Here is a 21,135-nt window from a genome sequence, read left to right as displayed (position 1 = left end):
AATATTAGCAATCGGAGATGCTCAAGCCTCTCATATGAGTTAAGAAATAAAATATAAACAAATAAACTGTTTTATATTTGAAATATTTGGTCAGTAAGTCTTATAAGTTGTTTCATTTTGCATATTAGGATTACAAATAATGCGAGTTAAAAGTATTTTGTGTACCTAAACTATTGGGAATATGCACTTTGTGTACTTGAACTACCATATCTATCAAAAAACATGATATACTCTCAATTTTATAGCGAAAAGCATGCTACCGTCAGTTTGTAGTTAACACCGTTATCATGTTATGTGCAAGGGATAAGAATGAGAGCATTTGGGTCATTTCATTCAATTAATCGTGTGTGTATATGGTGGCAAATAGACACAATAACTCTACCCTAATTGATCTTCATTAATACACTCTCAATTTATTTCCCCTCTTTAATGCTCTCTTTTACCTTTATCCTAATGCCTTGGATTTTGAGAGAATCACGCTTTAATGAAGCATATTTTTCGGCTGAAGCTCCTAATTACAAGAGTAAGCTCTGTTTTCATTCTTTTTTTGTTCAATTTTGTATAGGGTTTGCATGGTATATGTCTCAGTGATAAGGGTTGTGTGCTTTGTATCTGTATCTATGATTCCTATTTCATGGGTTGTCCAATTTTTATTTGAAATCGTATTTATAGCATTTTAAATCGATTGTGCGGGTGACATGGACTTATTTAGCATAAATCTTCATGTTGCTGGTTAGTTAGGTGCACAATTGGGATTATATGTTGGTGGCACGTACATGTATGTTGATAATTGCGATGTTGACGAGATGTCTGTGTTAGAGCTTGGTACCATGTTAGAAGAGGCTTTTGGCCATCTTGGATATTTTGAATTCTCGTATAAATTTCCAAATATTAGTGGGTTAAACTCATTAAATAGGGATAATGATGTACTTACAATTTGTGGTAAACTTGATGAATCTCGATTGGTATATGTGTATGTCGTGACAGTCGATGTAGAACAAACACAAGACTACTGTCCCTCTCAATAAATAAATTTAGAATTTTTAAATCTTCCTAATCTTGAGGATATGACGATGAGGAGATAGAAACATTTTACTTGAGTACCTAGCACATAAATATGATAACAATTCACAGAATGAAAATGTTGTAATGAAAAATGTGTCTGTTTCAAATGATGAGATTATGGAGGTGGTTAGTGATGTCGATGTACAAAGTTTTCATGATGATTCTTCTAATATAGATAGTACTAATGATGAGGTCTATGATGTCAAGGAAAAGAGGAAGCAAGTTAAAGAACAGAAGGAAGTTGGTTGTGACATAGGACATGATTTTATTGAGGGATGTCTTTCATAAATTAGTGATAATGACTACAATAGTGAGGAGGAGAGGACGGCTACCAATATTACTGATAAGGAGACCATTTTTTCCTATATTTGATGAGAAAACAGATATGAAGGATCCAAAATTCTGCATTAGCAAGTTGTTTTGCAGTGGCAATAGTCTTATAGTAGTTGTGAAGAAACATGCCATAATGCATAGGAAATCAGTTGCTCAATGTAGAAATTTTGGCAAGAGGATTAGGTTTGTTTATAAGGGAGAAGGATGCCAATGAAAAATCTATGCAACTCCATTAAAAGACACAAAGACCTTTCAAGTTAAGACCTTTTAAGGCACTCACACATTTTTACCAACATTTAAACAAAAATTTATGACTTCTAAATAGATTGCAGAGTACTATGAAAATGTTATTCGCATGAACCCCACCTGGCCCCTTGGTGCATTTAGAAAGAAGGTTGTGAACGATTAGGGATGTGAGGTTAGCATTTATGCTATTGGCAGGGCAAAAAACAAGGCTTTAAAGGTGATAAGGGGAAATCATGAAGCACAATATGGCCAATTATGGGATTATATGGGTGCAATTAAAAAGGCAATGTCAGGTAGCACAGTTGAACTTATGCTAGATTCTGAAGAAGCTGGACTGCAAGGAAGGAGATTCAAAAGGACATATATGTGTTTGGGGCCCTTGAAAAATGGTTTTACAATTGGATGTAGACCTCTTATAGGGTCAGATGGTTGCCACTTAAAAGGTCCATATGGTGGCCAACTTCTAACTGTTATTGAATGTGATAGCAATGATGGAATGTACCACATTAGTTGGGCTATTGTTTAAGTTGAAAATACTGAAAATTGGAACTGGTTTTAAGAATTTCTAGTACAAGATGTTAATGTAGTAAACTCTGATGGTTGGACATTTATATCAGATAGACAAAAGGTAAACTATAACAGTTGGTTTAAATATGACATATAAACCAATGCCATGAAGTTATTAATCTTTGATATTATTTTATGATTTTACTGCAGGGACTTGTAAATGCTCTAACAACACAAGTACCAAATACAGAGCATAGATTTTGTGTTATGCATCTCTATAGGAACATGTACAAAGACCATACGAGAGTTGGTTGCAAATCATTACTATGGCTGGCAGCTAGAGCTACCACAGACTACATGTTTAACAAACACATGACTGAGCTCCAAAAGGTACCAACTCTTATTTAATGACTTTGATGCAATGTATGTTCCTGGAATATTATTTTATTTTATGGTTTTTTTGTTGGTTGTCCAAGAAATTTCACAGTTGGTTAATTGAAAAACTAACATCCTAATGGACCAGATCAGCATTTAGAACATCTTCACTCTCTGATATGTTTGTGAACAACCATTGTGAGGTGTTCAATAATAGCATAGGGGAGTATGGGAATCTTCCTGTTATTGGTCTACTGCAAGATTTACACAAGAGTGCCTTGAGAAGAATTCAAACTAGGAGAGACAAGATGGCAAGGAGTTATGCTTTAAATCATATCTGTCCAAATGCTATGAGAAAAGTACACAAGTAAGATTCCTAGTCCTAGTTTATTTAATGATATTTTATTTAACATTTATTTCATGATTTCATGTTTTATTTTTAGGACAATGACTTTCAGTAATGGATGTGTTGTTCAATGGTCTAGTAAGAGCAAATACTTAGTTACAATGACAGGTGGGGGCCATGAAATTGTTGTTGATCTTGATGCTAGAACATGTGCATGTAGAAATTTTGATCTAACATGCCTCCCATGTTATCATGCATGTGCATGTATGAAAAAACTTGAACATGGTAGACTACATTCACATGATATATAACAAAGATATGTACTTGTCTTGCTATGAGCACACATTTGAGCTCATTACTAATGACCAATATTGGGACAAAATAGGCTTTCCTCCTCCACTGCCACATGTGCTCAAGGTACAACCTGGGAGGCCAAAGAAATTAAGAAGTAAAAAGAATGATGTATCCCTTGATCCAACTAAACTAACAAGGTAGAATACCAAGATGTATTGTAGTTATTGTAAGAAAAGAGGTCACAATGCTAGGACATGTGCATCTAAGGTAAATTTTTATATTATTTCATAATGTTAGGACTAGTGCATAACTTGTGTCATATTATTTATTTTGTATTTTTTACAAAAAATTGATCAAGGCAGTAATGCACCTAAGCCTAATAAAAAGATGAAACTAGTTGCATCCAAGGGGTCAAAAAAAGACAATGCTAGTGCAAGTGCTAATCCGGGTGCAATAAAAACTCCTACTCCTCCTGCACCTAGTTCAATTGATATCACTCCTCAACATGTCCAAGGGTATAATCAAGGAGGTGTTTTCACATCTTATACTCAGCCTTCTAGGATGGACAACACAATTTTAGGTATACAACCACAAAGAGCTATGGTTATGGGACAATATGTCACAACCTTGCAGCAGATAGAAGCAGAAGCTAATGCAAGGAAAGCGGCATTGAGTACAAGGCCTTTATGGAGGTTGTGATTCTGATGATACACAGTTGAAGTCATGTGGTAGAAACTGATATATTTTTGTAGTCATTTTGACTAGTAAGCTAGTGCATTACATCTTTAGATATATTTAGTGTAATGGCAGGGTATTTTTTTGTACAAATTAATGTACACAACTTTATTTTTAGTACCCAAAACAGTCAGCTAATGTAACAATTTATAATGCCTTATTATATATTAAGTGGCATTAATCGACCAGTTTCCATTTATCTCTTCTCTTATTGGCTTTTGTGGTAAACTTTAAACTGCCTTGGTAATGGAAGTTTGAATGCCTTGGGACTTATGGCCTTGACTGTTACAGCCAATGCATGTTAACATGGTTTGGACCAAATTTATGGTAAGTGCACTATTTAAGCAGATACCTGTCCACGCTATTTCTCACACACATTCATCCAATTACTCTATACACTCTTAGTTCAATTTATTGTATCAATCATCATGGTCGGGTGGAGCAAGCCAACATCTGCAAGGGTTTTCAAGGTGAACTATAAGGGTGTCTTGACAGAGGCTAGAGACAAGGGGGTTGTGGCTTGTATCATGAGAAATAATCGAGGTCATTGGGTGAGGGGGAATGCTGGTATGATGGGATTGATGGTGCTACTTGTTAGTGTTTGTGCCCTAGAGACAACAATATTATGTTTATATTATGAAACATTTGGATTATTAATTATGATTCTATGGATTATTCTTTAGTAATTTATTATATCTTTATTATCTGCGATAAAATGTTAGATTAATAAATATCCTTGGAATATGATATGTAAATCTATATCTCTAAGTACGTGACTTAGAAATGAGATTATGAGAATAGTATTGATATTCCTAAAGGTCCCTAGTCAAGTATTATTGTTAAGGGACGATAATAAATACGTTGAGACAAGTATGTTTGTTGACTGATGATCACATCTCATGGATCATAGGTATGGTGATATTAAAAGTCAAAACACGGGCACATGTATTAAATACATGGTGCTGGATTGACCCGTTGTGAGATACTACATGTTTAAAGTGTCATAAGTTAATCTCACAGTGATAATGATGTATTGGTCCTTAGACCTAAAATCATTATATTTCTATATAAGAATTAATATACTTTGATACTATTGAAAGTTATCCTTGACCGGGTAATAATAAAAGTATACATTGGGTATATTATGAATCGTATGAGAAATATGAATGATCTAGATGGGATTTAGCCTTCCTTTATTAAAGGAGTGATATTATTGGCCTCTTGATTGAGTAAGTCTATAAAATGCATGGCCGTGCTCAAATACTGATTTGTTTAATAGTTTACTCATTGATCAAAGAAAGAAGAATTAAACGTTAACAGAGGATGACACAATGCATGCCTCGAGTTTGATCTATAATATAAGGCTAAAGGGATTATATTACATTTTACATTATTCACGAAAGGTTTAATTGAATCACCAATTATTATTATTACTTAGGGAACAATGATGTATTACCAGATGCCACTCATTGTTTATAATTTTATTATTAGAAAATAAAATTATTGTCAACATAATAATAACCTAAGGGTCACACACAAAGAACGTTTTAAAATGGAGTGTTATTTAAATTATGAATTTAAATATTTTATTTTTTTAATTCGAATTTAATAATTAACTTAATTAAGTGAGACTTGATTAATTGTATATATATTAGAATTCGAATTTAATAATAATGTAAACCCAAAATCAGAATGGGTCCTTTTAGAAGCCCATTATGATTAGGGTTAGGCCCGAATCTCCTATCTCCCTATATATACATTAAGATGTATATTTTTAGGGTGGAAGAAGTTGAATCACATTTTTGAGAAAAAAACCCTAGCAACTCTACATCTTAGAGAGGCTAGAGAGAGAGAGAGAGAAAAAAAGGCAACCAAATCGGCTAGTACCGGCTCCGGTGATCGTTGGACGATCGGATGTTCGTGTGGATACCTTTGGAGAGCAGATCTTCGAAAGAAGGGCTGTTGTGTTGGTTCATCAAGATCAGAACACCCGCTACAGTCAGAAGGAAAGCTTTATTAAGGTAAACATCAATTCTCCATAATTATCCGTTCATTATACGTAGATCCTGCGGCAGGAATTCGAAAATTTTTATTTTTTCGTTGCATTTTATTGCTCAAATCCCTAACACTACTAGCAGCAGAGTTATGGTCTATCTTTTATGGTTTGAAAATGGCATGGGAGAAAGGAGATGTGAAGTCAGTTTTCATTGAATCTGATTGTGAGGAAGCTATGAACCAGGTGAATCATCTTGACCCTGAGTTTTGGTTCTTTGATTTGGTGGTGTTGATCAACAACCTCATGAATGAGGGTTGGGACTCCTGTGCAGGGATGCATATGGCTAACTCTGCTAATGAAGCAGCCACATCTTTTGCACAAGCTCAGATTGGTGCTGATGGTGGCCTCAATGAGTTCCATGAGGCACCTTATTTCCTCCGTCCCATCCTTGCAGCAGATCTCATGTAGGCACTCTAGTCGAACTAGAGTTTATTGCTTTGTTTTCGTCCCTTTCCTATATTTTTCACTATCCGTCTGTTATGTTTTTATCCTTCTCAAGTAAGTTAGTTATGTTTTTATCTAGTTCAATAATGAAAGGGACTGATTGAATGAATTTCTATATGTATGGTTGTATATATGTCCATTCTAACAACTACAATGCCAATAATAACAAGCAACATCACATAAATTTCATAACTTAGATCAATTCTCATTTCGAAAATGCATTACAAGTAATATGGAAAATAACTAATTAGAAAAAAATATGAAAAATAACTTAATCCAATCCACCAACATACTACATGACTTAAACCTGTCAAAAACAACAAACAAAAAGAACACATTACATATTTGATCCACTAAGACCAAAGCAAACAACTACAAACAGTACAATGACTACATTCAAACAAACACATGGATTAAGTCTAAATTTTGAAGGGCTGATCTTCTTCTCTTTGTCTTGCAACACCATCAATTTCTCCAATTACTCTTCATTCCTCTCGATTCTTCTAAGCAACTCCAATATAACAACACGACCACGCTCGCAAACCGGAAAATCAACCCATCAGAAGTACTTACAACCCCTTCGACCATTGACACAACTAACAAATCTCCGTCCAACATTGTTCTCCGTCCACGCTGTACATTCTACCACCAACATACCACACACATCTTTCATCCATCATATATAAACAAGAACCCTGAAAGAAAAAACTGATGAAATTAGCTTCTCAATTGGTTTGAGTTGTTTTTTAGAGTACTCTGCTTTTTATCATCAGCTAAGAGCCGTTTCATCTGTGTTTTTACATCCAAGCCTTCGACTTTTATATGCATTTCTGGAAATAGCCTTACGGAGTTAAACCCTTTGAACGGTAGCATGCTTTTTGCTACAAAATTGATAGTATAGCATGCTTTTTGCTAGATATGGTAGTTCACGTATACAAAGTGCATATTTCCAATAGTTCATGTACATAAAATGCTTTTCACTCCAAATAATGCGGATGGTTTAGCTTCAGTGTTTCACCAAGAAACTACACTGGAACCGGGGATGCTCTGACAAAGATAGTGTCGTGCTACAGACACATCTGCATTACCTACATTCTGAAGTTAAATTTCAATGGTTGTTTCCTCCTTAACATAAGACTCCTGGTCTCATATATGTATATATTGCTTTGTAAATTGTTGCTCAAATTCTAACATGTATTAATTTGAAAGGCAAGTGTGTTGTTAAAGAGGGCCAGTAGCACTTACAATCTACAAGGATTTCAAACCATGACCTGTTGCCCTTTACCCATTTGGGAAGAGTTAACAAGGGCCCTTACCTCGTACAAGAATTTGAACCCTGCTCTTTGTCATTAGAAAAGAGTTATGTGAAGGAAATACCTGTAGACCAAGAGGTTGTGGGTAATCACTAGGGTATCCCGAATCCTATTGTTGCATGTTTCCAGCTTGTTATTTGGTGATTTTTCATGCAAGATATATAAATTTGAATCTGAACAAGGTTATTATTTTCAAGGCAATTAACAAGATTCCCAACACGAGCTATCCACTAGGTTACAACGTCAGGAAAAAAATAAACTTGTAGTTGACAGAAATTAAATCCCAAAGAACATGGTAGTGCAGTTTCCTACTCCAGAGAAGTAATATGGTATAAATGCACAGCTAATAGAATATAGATTTAATGTTAGTTGATAGTTGACACAAACAATATTTTAGGTAAATTTCAGAATATTATATCTTCCCTTCTTGTTTTGTGAAATTTCTCAGGCTCTTCGATAACCAAATGGCTGTTTCCCTTGAAGAAACAGCCTCTTCACCAAATGGTCTAAGAACACCGGCAAGTTCCTCATGCCTTTTTTGTCTAAGGAGTTTTGCGCAAAGTTCAAGTAGCGCTTCCAATGCTTCTGCTCTCTTTTGTCCCAAAGACAATTCTCTTCTAATTGGTAAAATATCAGAGGGTTTTTGATTTACTTGATAACAGTTTTCTCTGCCATTATGCTGGCTTATAGCATCATCTGCTTCTATGCTTGGATCAGTTCCTTCTGCAAGCGTGACTGTACTTGTAGAAGTTTGTTCTGAAGCAGTGCCCGCATCTAATTTGGAGAGACGTAGAGTTTCATGCACATGCTTTATTATAGTTGTGGCGTCCGACAACTTCTCGTCCTTAAAAATCTTGTTGCTGTACATTTGGTATTTAGGTGGTTCTGAGTTTGTGTCGCAGTTTCCATGGCTCATGCATTTCCCTGTGCATACTGTCTCACTATTCTGGTGCTGCTGGGAAGCACCTGATAAGTTGAACTCTTCTAGTTCTATTACATCAGTGTGTTGTTTAATCAATGAACTGTCTATAGCTGATTTCTCTAAGTCAGCACTAGCATTTTCATCAAGCATGTTTAAAGTGCCCCTAGAGCCTTCTTTTCCTTTGGACACTTGCCTAAACTTCTTTATAGAACTAACTGGTTCAGTCTTGACCTTGACTTTCCTGAATTGGTGAAAAGCCTTTCCATCAAATGTATGAACATTTTTCAACCGCGTCAAGACTACATTTTCTCCAGTCCTGCTGTTTCTACTCTGCTTCAGCTTGTCAGAAAGCTGCGTTCTTGTTGATTTATCCCTCAACTTATTTTCAGGTTTTACAGGAAGAAAAACTGCAGATGAGTTGCTGTATTTGGCGACATATGCTTGTAGATAGGGATGCCTCAACAGCTCTGCAGCCTAAATGTCAGAGAAAAAGATGCAAGTGTCATAGCAAGGTAATTTACTAATTCACAGCCATATACAGTATTTCTAAGATAGAGAGTTGGAGACTGACAGTTGGTCGGAGTTCTGGCTTTTTCCGTAGCATGCTTTTGATCAATCTTTTCCTGTAATACAAAGCAATGTGATATATTAACCAATCATAGCGTTCTATTATGTCATTTTAATTAGTTACAGTATACTATAAGCTGAGGGATGTTCCTTACAATGTAGAGGAATAAACTGCAGGCAGCGGGGAAATAGATGATTGGTTGATTTTGCTTATGAGTCCGGCCATGTCCTGTTTCATATATATTTCTTAGTAGTGGATACTAACTAAATCTATAAGTTATGTTTCATTTTTACATTTAACTGTATAATACCGAGACCATATACCCACATATATGTAGTGCGGGAAAGCATCTTAAGCTGAAACTTACTCGAGCTCTATATGCTGGTTGATGTGCAGCTATTTCAAACAAGGAGCAACCTGGGTACAAAGCAAACTGTCAACTTATAAAAAATATGTCTCATGCACCACCATTAATACCAAATTACGCACGAAAATTGTGTTATGGAGAAATGTATATACCTAAGGACCAGATGTCTGACTGGTAGCCATACGGTATATCTGCTATAAGTTCTGGACACATATAGTTTGGAGTGCCAACAACCTAAGTAAGGTTTAACAGGTAAATGTTTGAATATAAAATCAACTACGAAAAATCATTTGTGAAGTCTTAGAATTAAACTTGTACAAATATAAAATTTTAATGAGTAGCATACAAATCGAAGAAGTTAACAACATAGGTAAGGGAAGTACAATAAGAAACTAGAATTCCATTCCCCCTTACTCTGTCTAAACACCAGTAGATTATCTTAGATCACTCGATTCATTTTTAAGTAGGTTTCTCATGTTCTTTCTTAATGTAGATTATATGCAGATGACGTGAGATACATATGAGATAAATATTTTAGAATTTTTTTGACAGGCAAACCATATCCAAGTCTTTCACATGGAATAAGTTTGAACATAAAGTAGGCCACTTAAAAAATGAAATTCCACAAAGTGTAAAAGGGGAATCAAATATTACCGAAGACGCGAGATCATCTTTGTTTAGTATTTTCGCAAGTCCGAAGTCACCTGTTTAATTTTGGGAATAAAACTGATCAGAGGGCCATAGCATTTAACTTGTATTATTCTGCAGTTGTTCTTACCAAGTCTGATATCTTCTTCATTTGTAAGAAATATGTTGGAACACTGGTGCCATAGAAAAAAAATAATCAGTTCAAAATTACATTTACCGGTTCTTCTTAAAAATATAATGATTTGACAGCTGTATGCACCTTGATATCCCTATGAAGGACTCGGTTCGAATGAAGATAATTAACAGCTAGTAGCAGTTGGGTCATCCATTTGCAGAGCTTCTGCAAGACAAAGTATATATACAGTAGTTTTGGCATCTGTTCATAACAACTGAGGATCTTTAGATTCTTGCCCATCATAGATATGCTTACTCACCTCCTCAGGAAAATAAGTTCCTCTAGCTTTCTTAATCATCTCTGCCCTGAAAATTTCAAACTAGGAAATTATGAACATTGAAATAAATTTTTAGTTTCTACACCAGAGTCACTTCTAGGTTTATTAGAATGAACATTGTTTATACTGGACCGAGTTTATGTAATCAATTTAACAAAGTTTAGTTTCTGGCTTACATGTCTCCTCCTTCGCAGTAACTTGTAACAATGCATATACCACAAGCCTGAAAATTTAATTTAACCAGGTAAGAAACTAGCATGTAGTAATATAACGCCTTGTTAAGTTCAGCTCATTGCAGTTGTCTTCGGCTTGAATTGACTATAATTTTAGATTAGCAAAACAAAATATTGTCGTCTTTTTCAAGTGCAAGTATTACTGATCATAGAGAGCATATAGTTTACCTTTTCTACCCATGCATCCTTGTACTCCACTATAAATGGGTTATGCAGCTTGGCAATCAAATTCATCTGCAGTTCAAGCATCAAATATAAGGTTGCCCAACTTCTGCCTGCTCAACACTCTATTACGCTTCCCAAATTATAACCATGAAAATTCTACGATTGCTAATTATTTGCTTCCCATAACTTTGACATAATTGGTAATTAGGTGATTCTGATCTTTAGTGTATTTCAGATTTTATGTAGAAACAAAACCTATGTAGTTGTGATATATATTCTACCAGTGACAATAATCTTTGTTCTAACTTTCAATTTGTTAAAAAGCAAGACTTAACAGTGTAGGAGTAATGTTATGGTATTATATTTGATATTCTCTATTTGTAATGAACTTCTGATATACACGTCGTGAAAATTAAGTGTACTTAAAGAATTATATTCCTCACGTAAGATCATAGATATATACCTTTAATTTTAGGAAACTTAAACATATGGGTTCATATTATCGAGAACGGAGTCGAGCTAACAGCAAGTTGCGGCTCTAACCCTCTTGGAATGGTTAATTAACCCTCTAAATGACCACATCCATACATCTGGGAGTCATAATATTACTATGCATGACTGCTTGAACTATTCTATTTAATGTATATTAATAATTTATCCAGTAATGTAGTTGGAAGGCTCGTAACCTCCTGATGCGCGGTGCGTTTGAATTTCTCTGTTTGTTTAGCCAAGCCAATCCTCTTGATCACATACCTGCAAAAGCGAGTAAACATAATTAATCATTTGTTGCCGATGATTGTTTGTTTAATGTAGCAGCAGTCATTACAACACATGTGCTCCAACTCCTTTCACTGATTGTCTCGTTCTCTTGTCAGGAAAAAAATCCCCAAAACAAAGTAAAATAAGCATACTGCGGAGGACTTGTTAGGATCCTTACACGCATACTAAAAAATCTAAGACATCAAAAATTAAGTAATATACTTGCAAAACATAGCGTAAAGAGCATCTTACTTTTTCATTTCAAGCTTGTGTTGCACTAGAAATGCAGTTCCGAAAGCTCCTCTACCGACCTGTTCTATCACTTGATAATTTTCCATATTCGACTCAGCTTCGACCTTTATCCGCATTAGCCTTTGTCTCCAAGGAAAACACTTATAAAATAAGTTGTTGCACGCACTCTAGCTTTAGTGATACAATATAAGCCCTTACATATACATAATTGTGTTTGTGTGTGCGCAGAAAATGTGTATGTACCTAAAACACAGACGCTCTGCAGGAGAACACAAAAATCTCGGGTAAATTCACAACTGAATTAAATTCCAGAGCGTCTTGGTACTCCTTCACCGTGGTTGGATAGAAAATGAAGCACAGTAATAATAACAACATTCATTACTAATGGAAACAGAAATTTATACCGGTAAAAAATGTGCATCACAGACACACACGCAGGGCAATTAATATTTTCGTACATGGAGCGGTGGATGAGGCAATAAATATGAAATCTAGCAAGGACTAAGACTATTGAATGTACACATATACTTGCAAAATAAGGCTCGAGAAAATGATGATGAGTTCAGAGGACATAAATACATGGAAAGCAAGCGGATATGATTGTGAAATTTGATTAAAAAAGGAGGGAAGTTTTGAGACAAAGCAAAGTAATAGACAAGAAAAAGATGTTGTAGATGCAAAGTGTTTGTAAATACAGCTGTCATTGAAGCCTAATGATGTTTGGTACTTAGTACCCCTATATAATTTCACAGTTTTACTAACGACAAGTACAAGGTGGTTCGAACCTCACGTGTGTGGGCATTAACATTAAAATTTATGTCAAAATCTCGATTGTTAGAAGTGAATAAAATTAGTTGTTGTTATACCCAAAATTTGGCATTGGATTGACTCGGGTCAAATGCGGGCTAATTACACTCAAACTCAGTATTGCGTTGTGAAAGTGAGGACGCGTCCAAGTATTGAGGACGCGCCTACTTGGGAAGGGATATGTTACGAGGCGAGAAGAGTGCATGTTCAAGGAAGGACGCGCCCAGGCGTTATGAACGCGTCAATAATTATGAAAGTGCTTGGCAGGTGAAATCTTATGGTGATGGATGCTTTAGGACGCGCCTACCTTAGCAAGGATGTGTCGTTGAAAGTGAAATGTTGTGCGTGATGGTTTAGAGGAGACGGTGCAAGTCTAATAAGGTTAAGGACGTGCCCTATATTCTAGGACGTGTCCTGTGACTTTACATGTTATAAGAAACGATTAAAGCAGGGTTGGATTTGTGGAGGTTAGGACGCGCCCAGTTGGTTAGGACGCGTCCTGTGTTTGATCTATATACTTTTTGATGTTGAATTCAGGACAAAGCTTGCATGGAGAGGAGCAATGGAGGTTATTTTTACTAATGTATTTGTTGCAGGTACTCTTTGAAAAATTCCCTCCTTGAGACGGTCAAGGAGGGGGATGTCCGTGAAAAGCTTGAAGGCCTCCAGGGGTATGCCTGATGATTGAAGACCTCCTCATGTATTCAACGGGTGTCCTCGTTGGGGATGTGGGGTTTACTTTGGTGTGTGCTTTGGGAGCTCTGTTCTTGTATTCAACGGGTGTCCTCGTTGGAGAACTTTGGAGTCATCCTGCACTTTGCACCCAAGAGCTCGGGATCACCTGTCCTGCTATCTGGTGGGTTATCCTCATTCGGGGGACAGGGACGCGTCTGGCATTTGGGGTGAACCGTGGCTATACCTGCGTTCGTAAATCAAGGGAGATAGCTGTAGCGGAGTGTTATCCTTGCGCAGGGAGATGCACTATCCGTGAAGTCCTACGATTACGGACGAGCCTTGGGCCTTTGCGGTTGGGCCTCATAGTTGGACATTCCTAAAGCTAGCGGAAGATGGATATCAGATAGGCTTCTACTGGGCTTAGGAGTAAGAAGTCTAAACTCATTAGACTTCCTGTTCTACGAGAACTACGTCAGGCTTGATCCCTATATAAAGGGTACGTAGGCACATTGAGAGGGTAAGAAGTTGAGAGCTGAAAAGAGAGCCACCACTTACTCTGATCAATCTCAGCCTAAAACAACCACAATCAACCACACACCGATTAAGTTTCCGGCAAAGAACCATCGTCACAGATCTTAGTTCCGGCGAGAAACCTCAATCTTTGTTGTTACCAGATTCCTCCATCAACAAATTGGCGCTAGAAGGAGGGGTGCTAATTAAGGTCGCAATCTTGGGAGGAAAAGATGTCTTACAATCGTGATGGAAGTTCTTATGATGGAAGTGACAGCAGGTCTGAAGGAGAAGGCGGGGGGCATTATACTCGCCATGAACCTTACGTTCCCAGAAACATGGCGGATCCACCAAGGGCTCCGGATGTAGGGGGGACACCTCCGGTTCTCATCAGCAACGCTGATATATTGGAGCAATTATATCGCATGGGGGATACTCTTAACAGCTTTAACTCAAGACTAAACACGATGGAGCGTCGAAAGACGAGGAGAGGTCGCCGTCTTCCCCGTCATGGTCATGCCTTGGGGAAGGCCCCTGTAGTTGAAGGAGATACCCAAGGGAGCCGGGAAAACCCGCGAATCACTCCACGATGTTTGGAGTATTCAGATGACGTAGAGCCTATTGTGGAGCTTGCGGATGAGGACACTGAAGGCAGAGAAAGGCCCCGCCTGGGCAACCAGGTAGTGCCACACCCGCATAGGTCTGGGCGTACGATGGACGAGCGTCGTCGTGCGGAGGACACTCAAAACCAGGACGAAGGAGGAAGGGATCTTTCAGCCTTGAGAAGGAGGCTTGGCATAAGGTTGGAGGATGACGATTTGAGGATGTTGCTGGTAGAATGGCAAAAGAAAGAAAACGCCGGAGAAGCGAGGCCCCGTGATACGACGCGTGTGCCCCCCGCATTCCAAAGGGATGACGGGGTGCGGCACCGCGAGCACGAGCGTGCCCCTCCGCGAGGAAGGCCCGGGAATTTCTACCGGGGATATCAGAGGAATGGACGAGGAAGAATCGGATACCAATACGGAAAAGCCCCTTACAATGGTAGGAGAGGTGGAGCGCACTCCGCTGGAGAAGCCCCCGCCGTTATTCCCGTAGCTTCCCACAGCGTTACTGGTAATGGGTCTGGGGCGCGTCCTAATGACCATGACGACGGGCGAATTCAAATAAGAATGCAGAACAATGATGAAATTCCGAGACGCGGTCAAGATGAACCTCGCGCACGGGAAAATATCCAGGACCAAAATGGTAACGTGCCACCGCCGCAGCCTCAGGTCGAAGGGTGGCGAGATCCTCCGCCACACCCGGGGGGTAATCAAGGGGAATTTCAGCAAGTCGCAGAACAACCCCAGCAGCCTAATGTTCAAACCATTCCTGGGGTAGGGACGTTTAATGTGAACGACCTTAAGAGGTTGCTCAACCATCTTGAGGGAGGAAGAGTGACGGCGACTGCGCAAGCTCCTTCTCCTTTTGCTGCTGTTTGAGGGAGGCCCAATTGCCCGCGGGATACCGGAACACAACCAATGACTTGCGTTTTCACAGGAACTCTGATCCTATGGAATTCTTGGGGCGTTTTAACATTGAAATGGATGTATATCAAGTACCTGATTTGGCTCGATGCCGTCTCTTGGCAGCCACTTTCAGAGAAGGCACTCAGCAGTGGTTCCAAAAACTTGGTCCAGGTGTAATTACATCCTGGGAACAGATGAAAACTTTGTTTTTGACACAATTCCAAGCCGCGGTGAAGTACACACCACCTGTTACCACGCTGGCTAATGTGAAACAAAAGGAAGGAGAAAGTTTGACTTCGTATTTCAAGAGGTTTAACGCAGAATCTACTTTGGTGAGGGGTGCAACTGATGAAAAGTTGAAAATATTGCTTATAGCTGGGTTGCGTGTGGGGACGGATTTCTGGAAGCACCTACAAGGGAAGGACCCAGTATCGTTGGCTGATGTGCTTGCGCAGGCGGAGTCGTTCAAAGCAATCGAGCAGTCGCTTGCAGAAACAAAAAAGAATGACAATACATATAACTCCAAGGGGCGATCCAAGAGAAGGGACAGATCCGTGAGCCCGGATTATCGGCGAACGGCCAGAAGCCCTAACAGGGTAAATGCTGTGAGATCGCGAAGAGAATGGAGCCCACCATCGAACTACGAGATAAGAGTCAGCAATTATACATCGCTGGCAGCGTCCATTGATCATATCTTCGAGGTAAATAAGGATAGGGGAATCTTCAAGAAGCCCGACCGTCTAACATCATGGCAAAGCAGAGATAAAAAGAAGTATTGTGACTACCATGAGTCTACTGACCATGACACCCACGAGTGTCGTCACCTGCGGGATGAGATTGAGGAATTGATCAAGACTGGACACCTGGGAGAATGGATTGACAAGGTGAAGCGATGTAGGGGGCTTGATGACAAGGGTAAAGATGAAAGACAGTCCCCGCGGGTGGAGGATGTTGAGAAAACAGCAGAGGTCAAGTTTCAGAGGACCGGCAGTATTAGGGCAATTTTTGGAGGACACCCTTTCGTTGGTGATAGTAATCGAGCACTGGAAAGAAACGCGAGAGAAGCGAGACATCCACCGCTCACCAACATCCACAGCTTGGAAGACAGACCCCCGAAGATCTTTAAGGGGGAGTCCGCTGATATTACATTCAAGGAAAAAGAATCTAGGTGGGTACATCATCCTCACAACGTGCGCTGGTGATTACCATGCTTATTGGGGCAATGAATGTATATTGAGTCTTCTTGGATAATGGGAGTTCTACAAACATCTTGTACTACAGCACCTACAAAAAGCTGGGTTTCCCAGATAGCGACATGTATTTCGAAGATGCACACGTCTATGGCTTTCCTGGGGAATCCGTGAGAGTTATGGGTTCGGTCAGGCTTCCCGTCACGCTCGGGGAAGGAGCTTTGTCGGTTACTCAAATGATAGACTTCAAGGTGCTAGATCAGGATTCCGCGCATAATGTGCTGGTCGGCAGACCTTGGTTGCGAGCGTTCAGGGTGATAACATCGATACACCACTTGATGATAAAATTCCCAATGCCAAACGGAGTTGGCAGTCTGAGAGGGTCACAGTATGAGTCACGCGACTGCTATCACAAGGCTGTCAAGGAATTTCACAGAAGAAGGTATGAAGGAAAAGGTCTCCCATTTGAAGATATAGAAGATATTCATACAAAACCAAGTGGAGAGGTCCATGCCCACTATTTTGTTGAAAGCCCCGGAAAGGAAGAAACCAATACCTCTGGAAACTCTTTTTTGACGCAGGGACGTGTTTCGGAAATCCATAGCGTAGAAGAAGTGGTGGTGAGTCATACAGAGAAAATCATACAGAAAGAGGTTAACGGGGAAAAGTTGGAGGGAAGAAGTGAGATTTTGCAAGGTCTCGGCAATAACTTCAAGGGTGATGCTCCTCAAAAGAAGGATGCGTCCTTGAATGAAGTTGAGGTTGATGCTCCTCCAAACGAGGACGCGCCCTCTTCAGCTACGTTGCACAAAGATACATCCCGTCTGGGGGTGGATGCTCCCACTCAAGAGGACGCGCTCTCAGATACAAAAATGGAAGTTGAAGACCCCCGAGACTTTGATTTCGATTTGGATCCCAGGATCCCTATGCCCGCCGAAAAAACGGGACCAGCCGAAGACACAATATCCATACCGGTTGATAAAAGTGACCCAAGCAAGGTTTTGAAAGTGGGGTCCCAGTTGGCTGATGAAATGAGAAGAAGTCTTGCCCGCTTCCTAATTGCAAATCTTGATGTTTTTGCATGGAGTCATTCAGATATGATAGGAATCGACCCAGAAGTAATGTGTCACCGTTTGAATATCCTTCCGAATTATAAGGGCATGCGTCAGAAATGTCGCCCGGTAAGTGGGGAAAGGGCAATAGCATTAAAAGAAGAAGTGGACCGGTTGTTGGAGGTGGGGCTAATCAAAGAATCCTTCTACCCCGAATGGCTTGCAAATCCGGTACTGGTGAAGAAACCGAATGGGAAGTGGAGGACATGTGTGGATTTCACGGATCTCAATAAGGCATGTCCAAAGGATAGCTTCCCGCTCCCAAGAATCGATCAGTTGGTTGACGCGACGGCGGGGCATGCGTTGTTGAGTTTTATGGATGCATACTCCGGTTACAATCAAATTCCGATGTATGGCCCCGACCAAGAACATACGTCCTTTATTACGGACAGGGGGTTATACTGTTACATAGGAATGCCGTTTGGTTTGATTAATGTTGGCGCAACCTACCAGCGGTTGGTAAACATGATGTTCAAAGATCAAATCGGGAAAACTATGGAAGTGTATGTGGATGATATGTTGGTGAAATCTGAGGTGACGAGTGACCACATCAAGCACCTGATGGAGATGTTTAATATTCTGAGGAGGTTTCGTATGAAATTAAATCCGCAAAAATGTGTGTTCGGCATGGAGTCGGGCAAGTTTCTCGGGTTCATTATCAACAACAGGGGAATTGAGGCCAACCCCGCAAAGATCAAGGCATTATTGGATATGAAGTCGCCCACCAATGTGAAACAGGTGCAGAGTTTGACTGGGAGAATCGCCGCGTTAAATCGATTTGTTTCCAAGTCGTCTGATAGATGCAAGGAGTTTTTAAGGCGATTAAATTAGCTGGGAAAGACTTTGTATGGACGTCAGAATGTGAAGAGGCTTTCAAAAGAATCAAGGAGCAACTGGGACATCCTCCCATGTTGTCAAAGCCGTTGGATGGGGAAAATCTAATACTGTACCTCGCAGTGTCTGAATATTCGATCAGTGCAGTTCTGGTAAGAGAGGAAGATGGGCAGCAATCACCAGTGTACTACGTGAGCAAGCGATTACACGACGCTGAAACTCGCTACACAAGTATGGAGAAACTGGTTTACGCCCTAATTCTTGCGTCAAGAAAATTGCGGCCGTATTTTCAAGCCCATAGAGTTGAAGTTCATACAGCGTACCCGCTGTGACAGGTCCTGCACAAACCAGAGTCATCGGGCAGAATGCTGAAATGGGCTGTGGAGTTAGGACAGTTTGATTTGGAATATGTGCCTCGAACAGCGATAAAAGGGCAAGCCTTAGCCGATTTCTTGTTGGAATTTGATTCTGAAATTGATGATAAAGCTTTGGTAATGCTACATCCACCTCATATCGAGGAGTCTTTGGAAGAGTTTCCGCATCCTTGGTGGATCTTGCATGTGGATGGGGCGGTTAACAATGGAGGAGCAGGTGCGGGTATAGTACTTGTGTCTCCGGAAGGCCACCACCTGATGATCGTAATTCATTTCAAGTTTTATGCAACTAATAATGATGCGGAGTACGAGGCGCTAATTAATGGCCTGAAAATCGCTTTGGAAATGGGGGTGCGAAACTTAATTGCAAGAAGTGACTCGGAGTTGGTAGTGAATCAGGTGAATGGGGGATTTCAAGCGAGAGGCCCGCGAACAGAATTATACTTGAGATGTACACAGCGCCTGATTGGAATGTTCAAAGAAGTTAGATTGGAATGCGCTCCGCGGGAGAAAAACAGTAATGCGGATGCTCTGGCAAAAATGGGGTCGCAACAAGAGGTTGTATTATTAGGATCCATCCCTCTTGAAATCTAGGAGGTTCCTAGTATCCCAGAGATAGAAACTATGCAAGTGGATGAGGCTCCTAAGGAAACATGGATGACGCCCATCCTAGCTTACATTCGCAAGGGAACACTCCCCGAAGATAAGTTTATGGCTCGTCGACTCCGTTATCAAGCCGCAAGATATGTGATATACGATGAAGTCCTATACAAGAGAGGGTTCAACCAACCTCTGCTCAGGTGTGTTGAAGAAGATGAAGGAAATTACATCCTAAGAGAGGTGCATGAAGGAATCTGTGGCAATCACTCGGGGGGTAACTCGTTGGTAATGAAAGTGTTGCGACAAGGGTATTATTGGCCCACAATGAGAGAAGATGCTACAAATTTCGTCAAGGCATGTGATCGCTGCCAGCGCTTTGCAAACTACTCGTCTATGCCAGCTACACTCTTGACGCCTATGGCAAGCCCATGGCCGTTCGCCATGTGGGGAATTGATCTTATCGGAGAATTGCCGAAAGCTAAAGGAGATGTCAAGTATGCAGTGGTTGCGGTCGATTACTTTACTAAATGGGCGGAAGCTATGCCACTGGCTTCTATCACCGCAAAGAAAATCAGGGATTTCATTTTCAACTCAATTGTATGCAGGTTTGGAATCCCTTACAAGCTTGTTTCCGATAATGGAAAGCAGTTTGATAGCAAGGAGTTGCGACAATTATGTGAGGAATTGAAAATCAAGAAGGAGTTTGCAGCGGTTTATCATCCTCAAAGTAATGGACAAACAGAAGCTGTTAACAAGATAATAAAGCATACCCTTAAAACCAAGCTGGAGGAACGTAAAGGGAATTGGCCTGAAGAACTCCCGAAGGTGATGCGGTCATACAACACTACGCCACGATCTACTACGGGAGAAACGCCATTTATGCTGACTTACGGCTATGAAGCTATGGTCCCCGTGGAAGTCGGATCGGGATCACTCCGCAGAGATTGTTATAGGAAAGAAGATGCTGAGATTAATCAAAGGCTTCATTTAGATCTCTTAGAGGAGACGAGGGAAAATTCTCAGCTAAGGCTAGCAGCGTATCAGCAACGCGCCGCAAGGTATTATAACAAGAAGGTAAAGGGACAATTGCTGAAGGTGGGAGATTTGGTACTTAGGAAAGTGATGCCTAATACAAAGAACCCCCAGCATGGAGTGTTTGGAGCTAATTGGGAAGGACCGTACAGAATAAAGTCTATCCTGTGGAAGGGGACTTATCACCTTGAAGATATGGACGGGAAGCTAGTTCCGCGAGCTTGGAATGCGGAACATCTCCGAAAATATTACCAGTAAGGCGTGGCTTTGGCCCCTTGCATATTTCTTTTATCATTTTGGTTTATGACCAATTTATAGGCTAGAATTAAATAATTCCTCCTAGCCTAGGGGGGTAGTGCATGTACTACTTACCTTGGGACTAGTTGAAGGGTCATTTTTTAGAAATAATTTCC

The 21,135-nt window shown here is 40.0% G+C and overlaps 1 protein-coding gene and 1 long non-coding RNA gene across 3 annotated transcripts; one reads left to right on the top strand and one right to left on the bottom strand.

Moving 5' to 3' along the window:
• The first annotated feature begins 392 nt into the window (after positions 1–392).
• LOC141682665 (uncharacterized) lies at positions 393–4,025 on the top strand. The gene is made up of 4 exons (XR_012559887.1): positions 393–523; positions 2,362–2,893; positions 2,970–3,040; positions 3,258–4,025. It is a non-coding gene; the product is annotated as an uncharacterized LOC141682665 (long non-coding RNA).
• A 3,935-nt stretch (positions 4,026–7,960) lies between these two features.
• Positions 7,961–12,642, bottom strand: LOC141687323 (serine/threonine-protein kinase Nek6-like). Of its 2 annotated transcripts, none has more exons than XM_074492558.1 (14): positions 12,324–12,642; positions 12,081–12,206; positions 11,756–11,822; positions 11,073–11,138; positions 10,848–10,894; positions 10,654–10,699; positions 10,479–10,559; positions 10,350–10,392; positions 10,226–10,275; positions 9,724–9,805; positions 9,572–9,621; positions 9,359–9,432; positions 9,208–9,259; positions 7,961–9,110 (listed from the first exon to the last, which is right to left on the bottom strand). In XM_074492558.1, the coding sequence occupies exons 2-14, from the start codon at positions 12,194–12,196 to the stop codon at positions 8,127–8,129; spliced, it is 1,758 nt and encodes a 585-aa protein (XP_074348659.1). In that variant the 5' UTR covers positions 12,197–12,206; positions 12,324–12,642; the 3' UTR covers positions 7,961–8,126. The 2 variants fall into 2 exon arrangements, with proteins under 2 accessions (XP_074348659.1, XP_074348660.1); XM_074492559.1 differs by having other exon boundaries at positions 12,081–12,200.
• Between the last annotated feature and the right edge of the window lie 8,493 nt (positions 12,643–21,135).

This window comes from Apium graveolens, chromosome 9 (assembly GCF_009905375.1).
Source record: "Apium graveolens cultivar Ventura chromosome 9, ASM990537v1, whole genome shotgun sequence".
Taxonomy (NCBI): domain Eukaryota; kingdom Viridiplantae; phylum Streptophyta; class Magnoliopsida; order Apiales; family Apiaceae; genus Apium; species Apium graveolens.
This window is presented reverse-complemented; position numbering and strand designations above follow the sequence as displayed.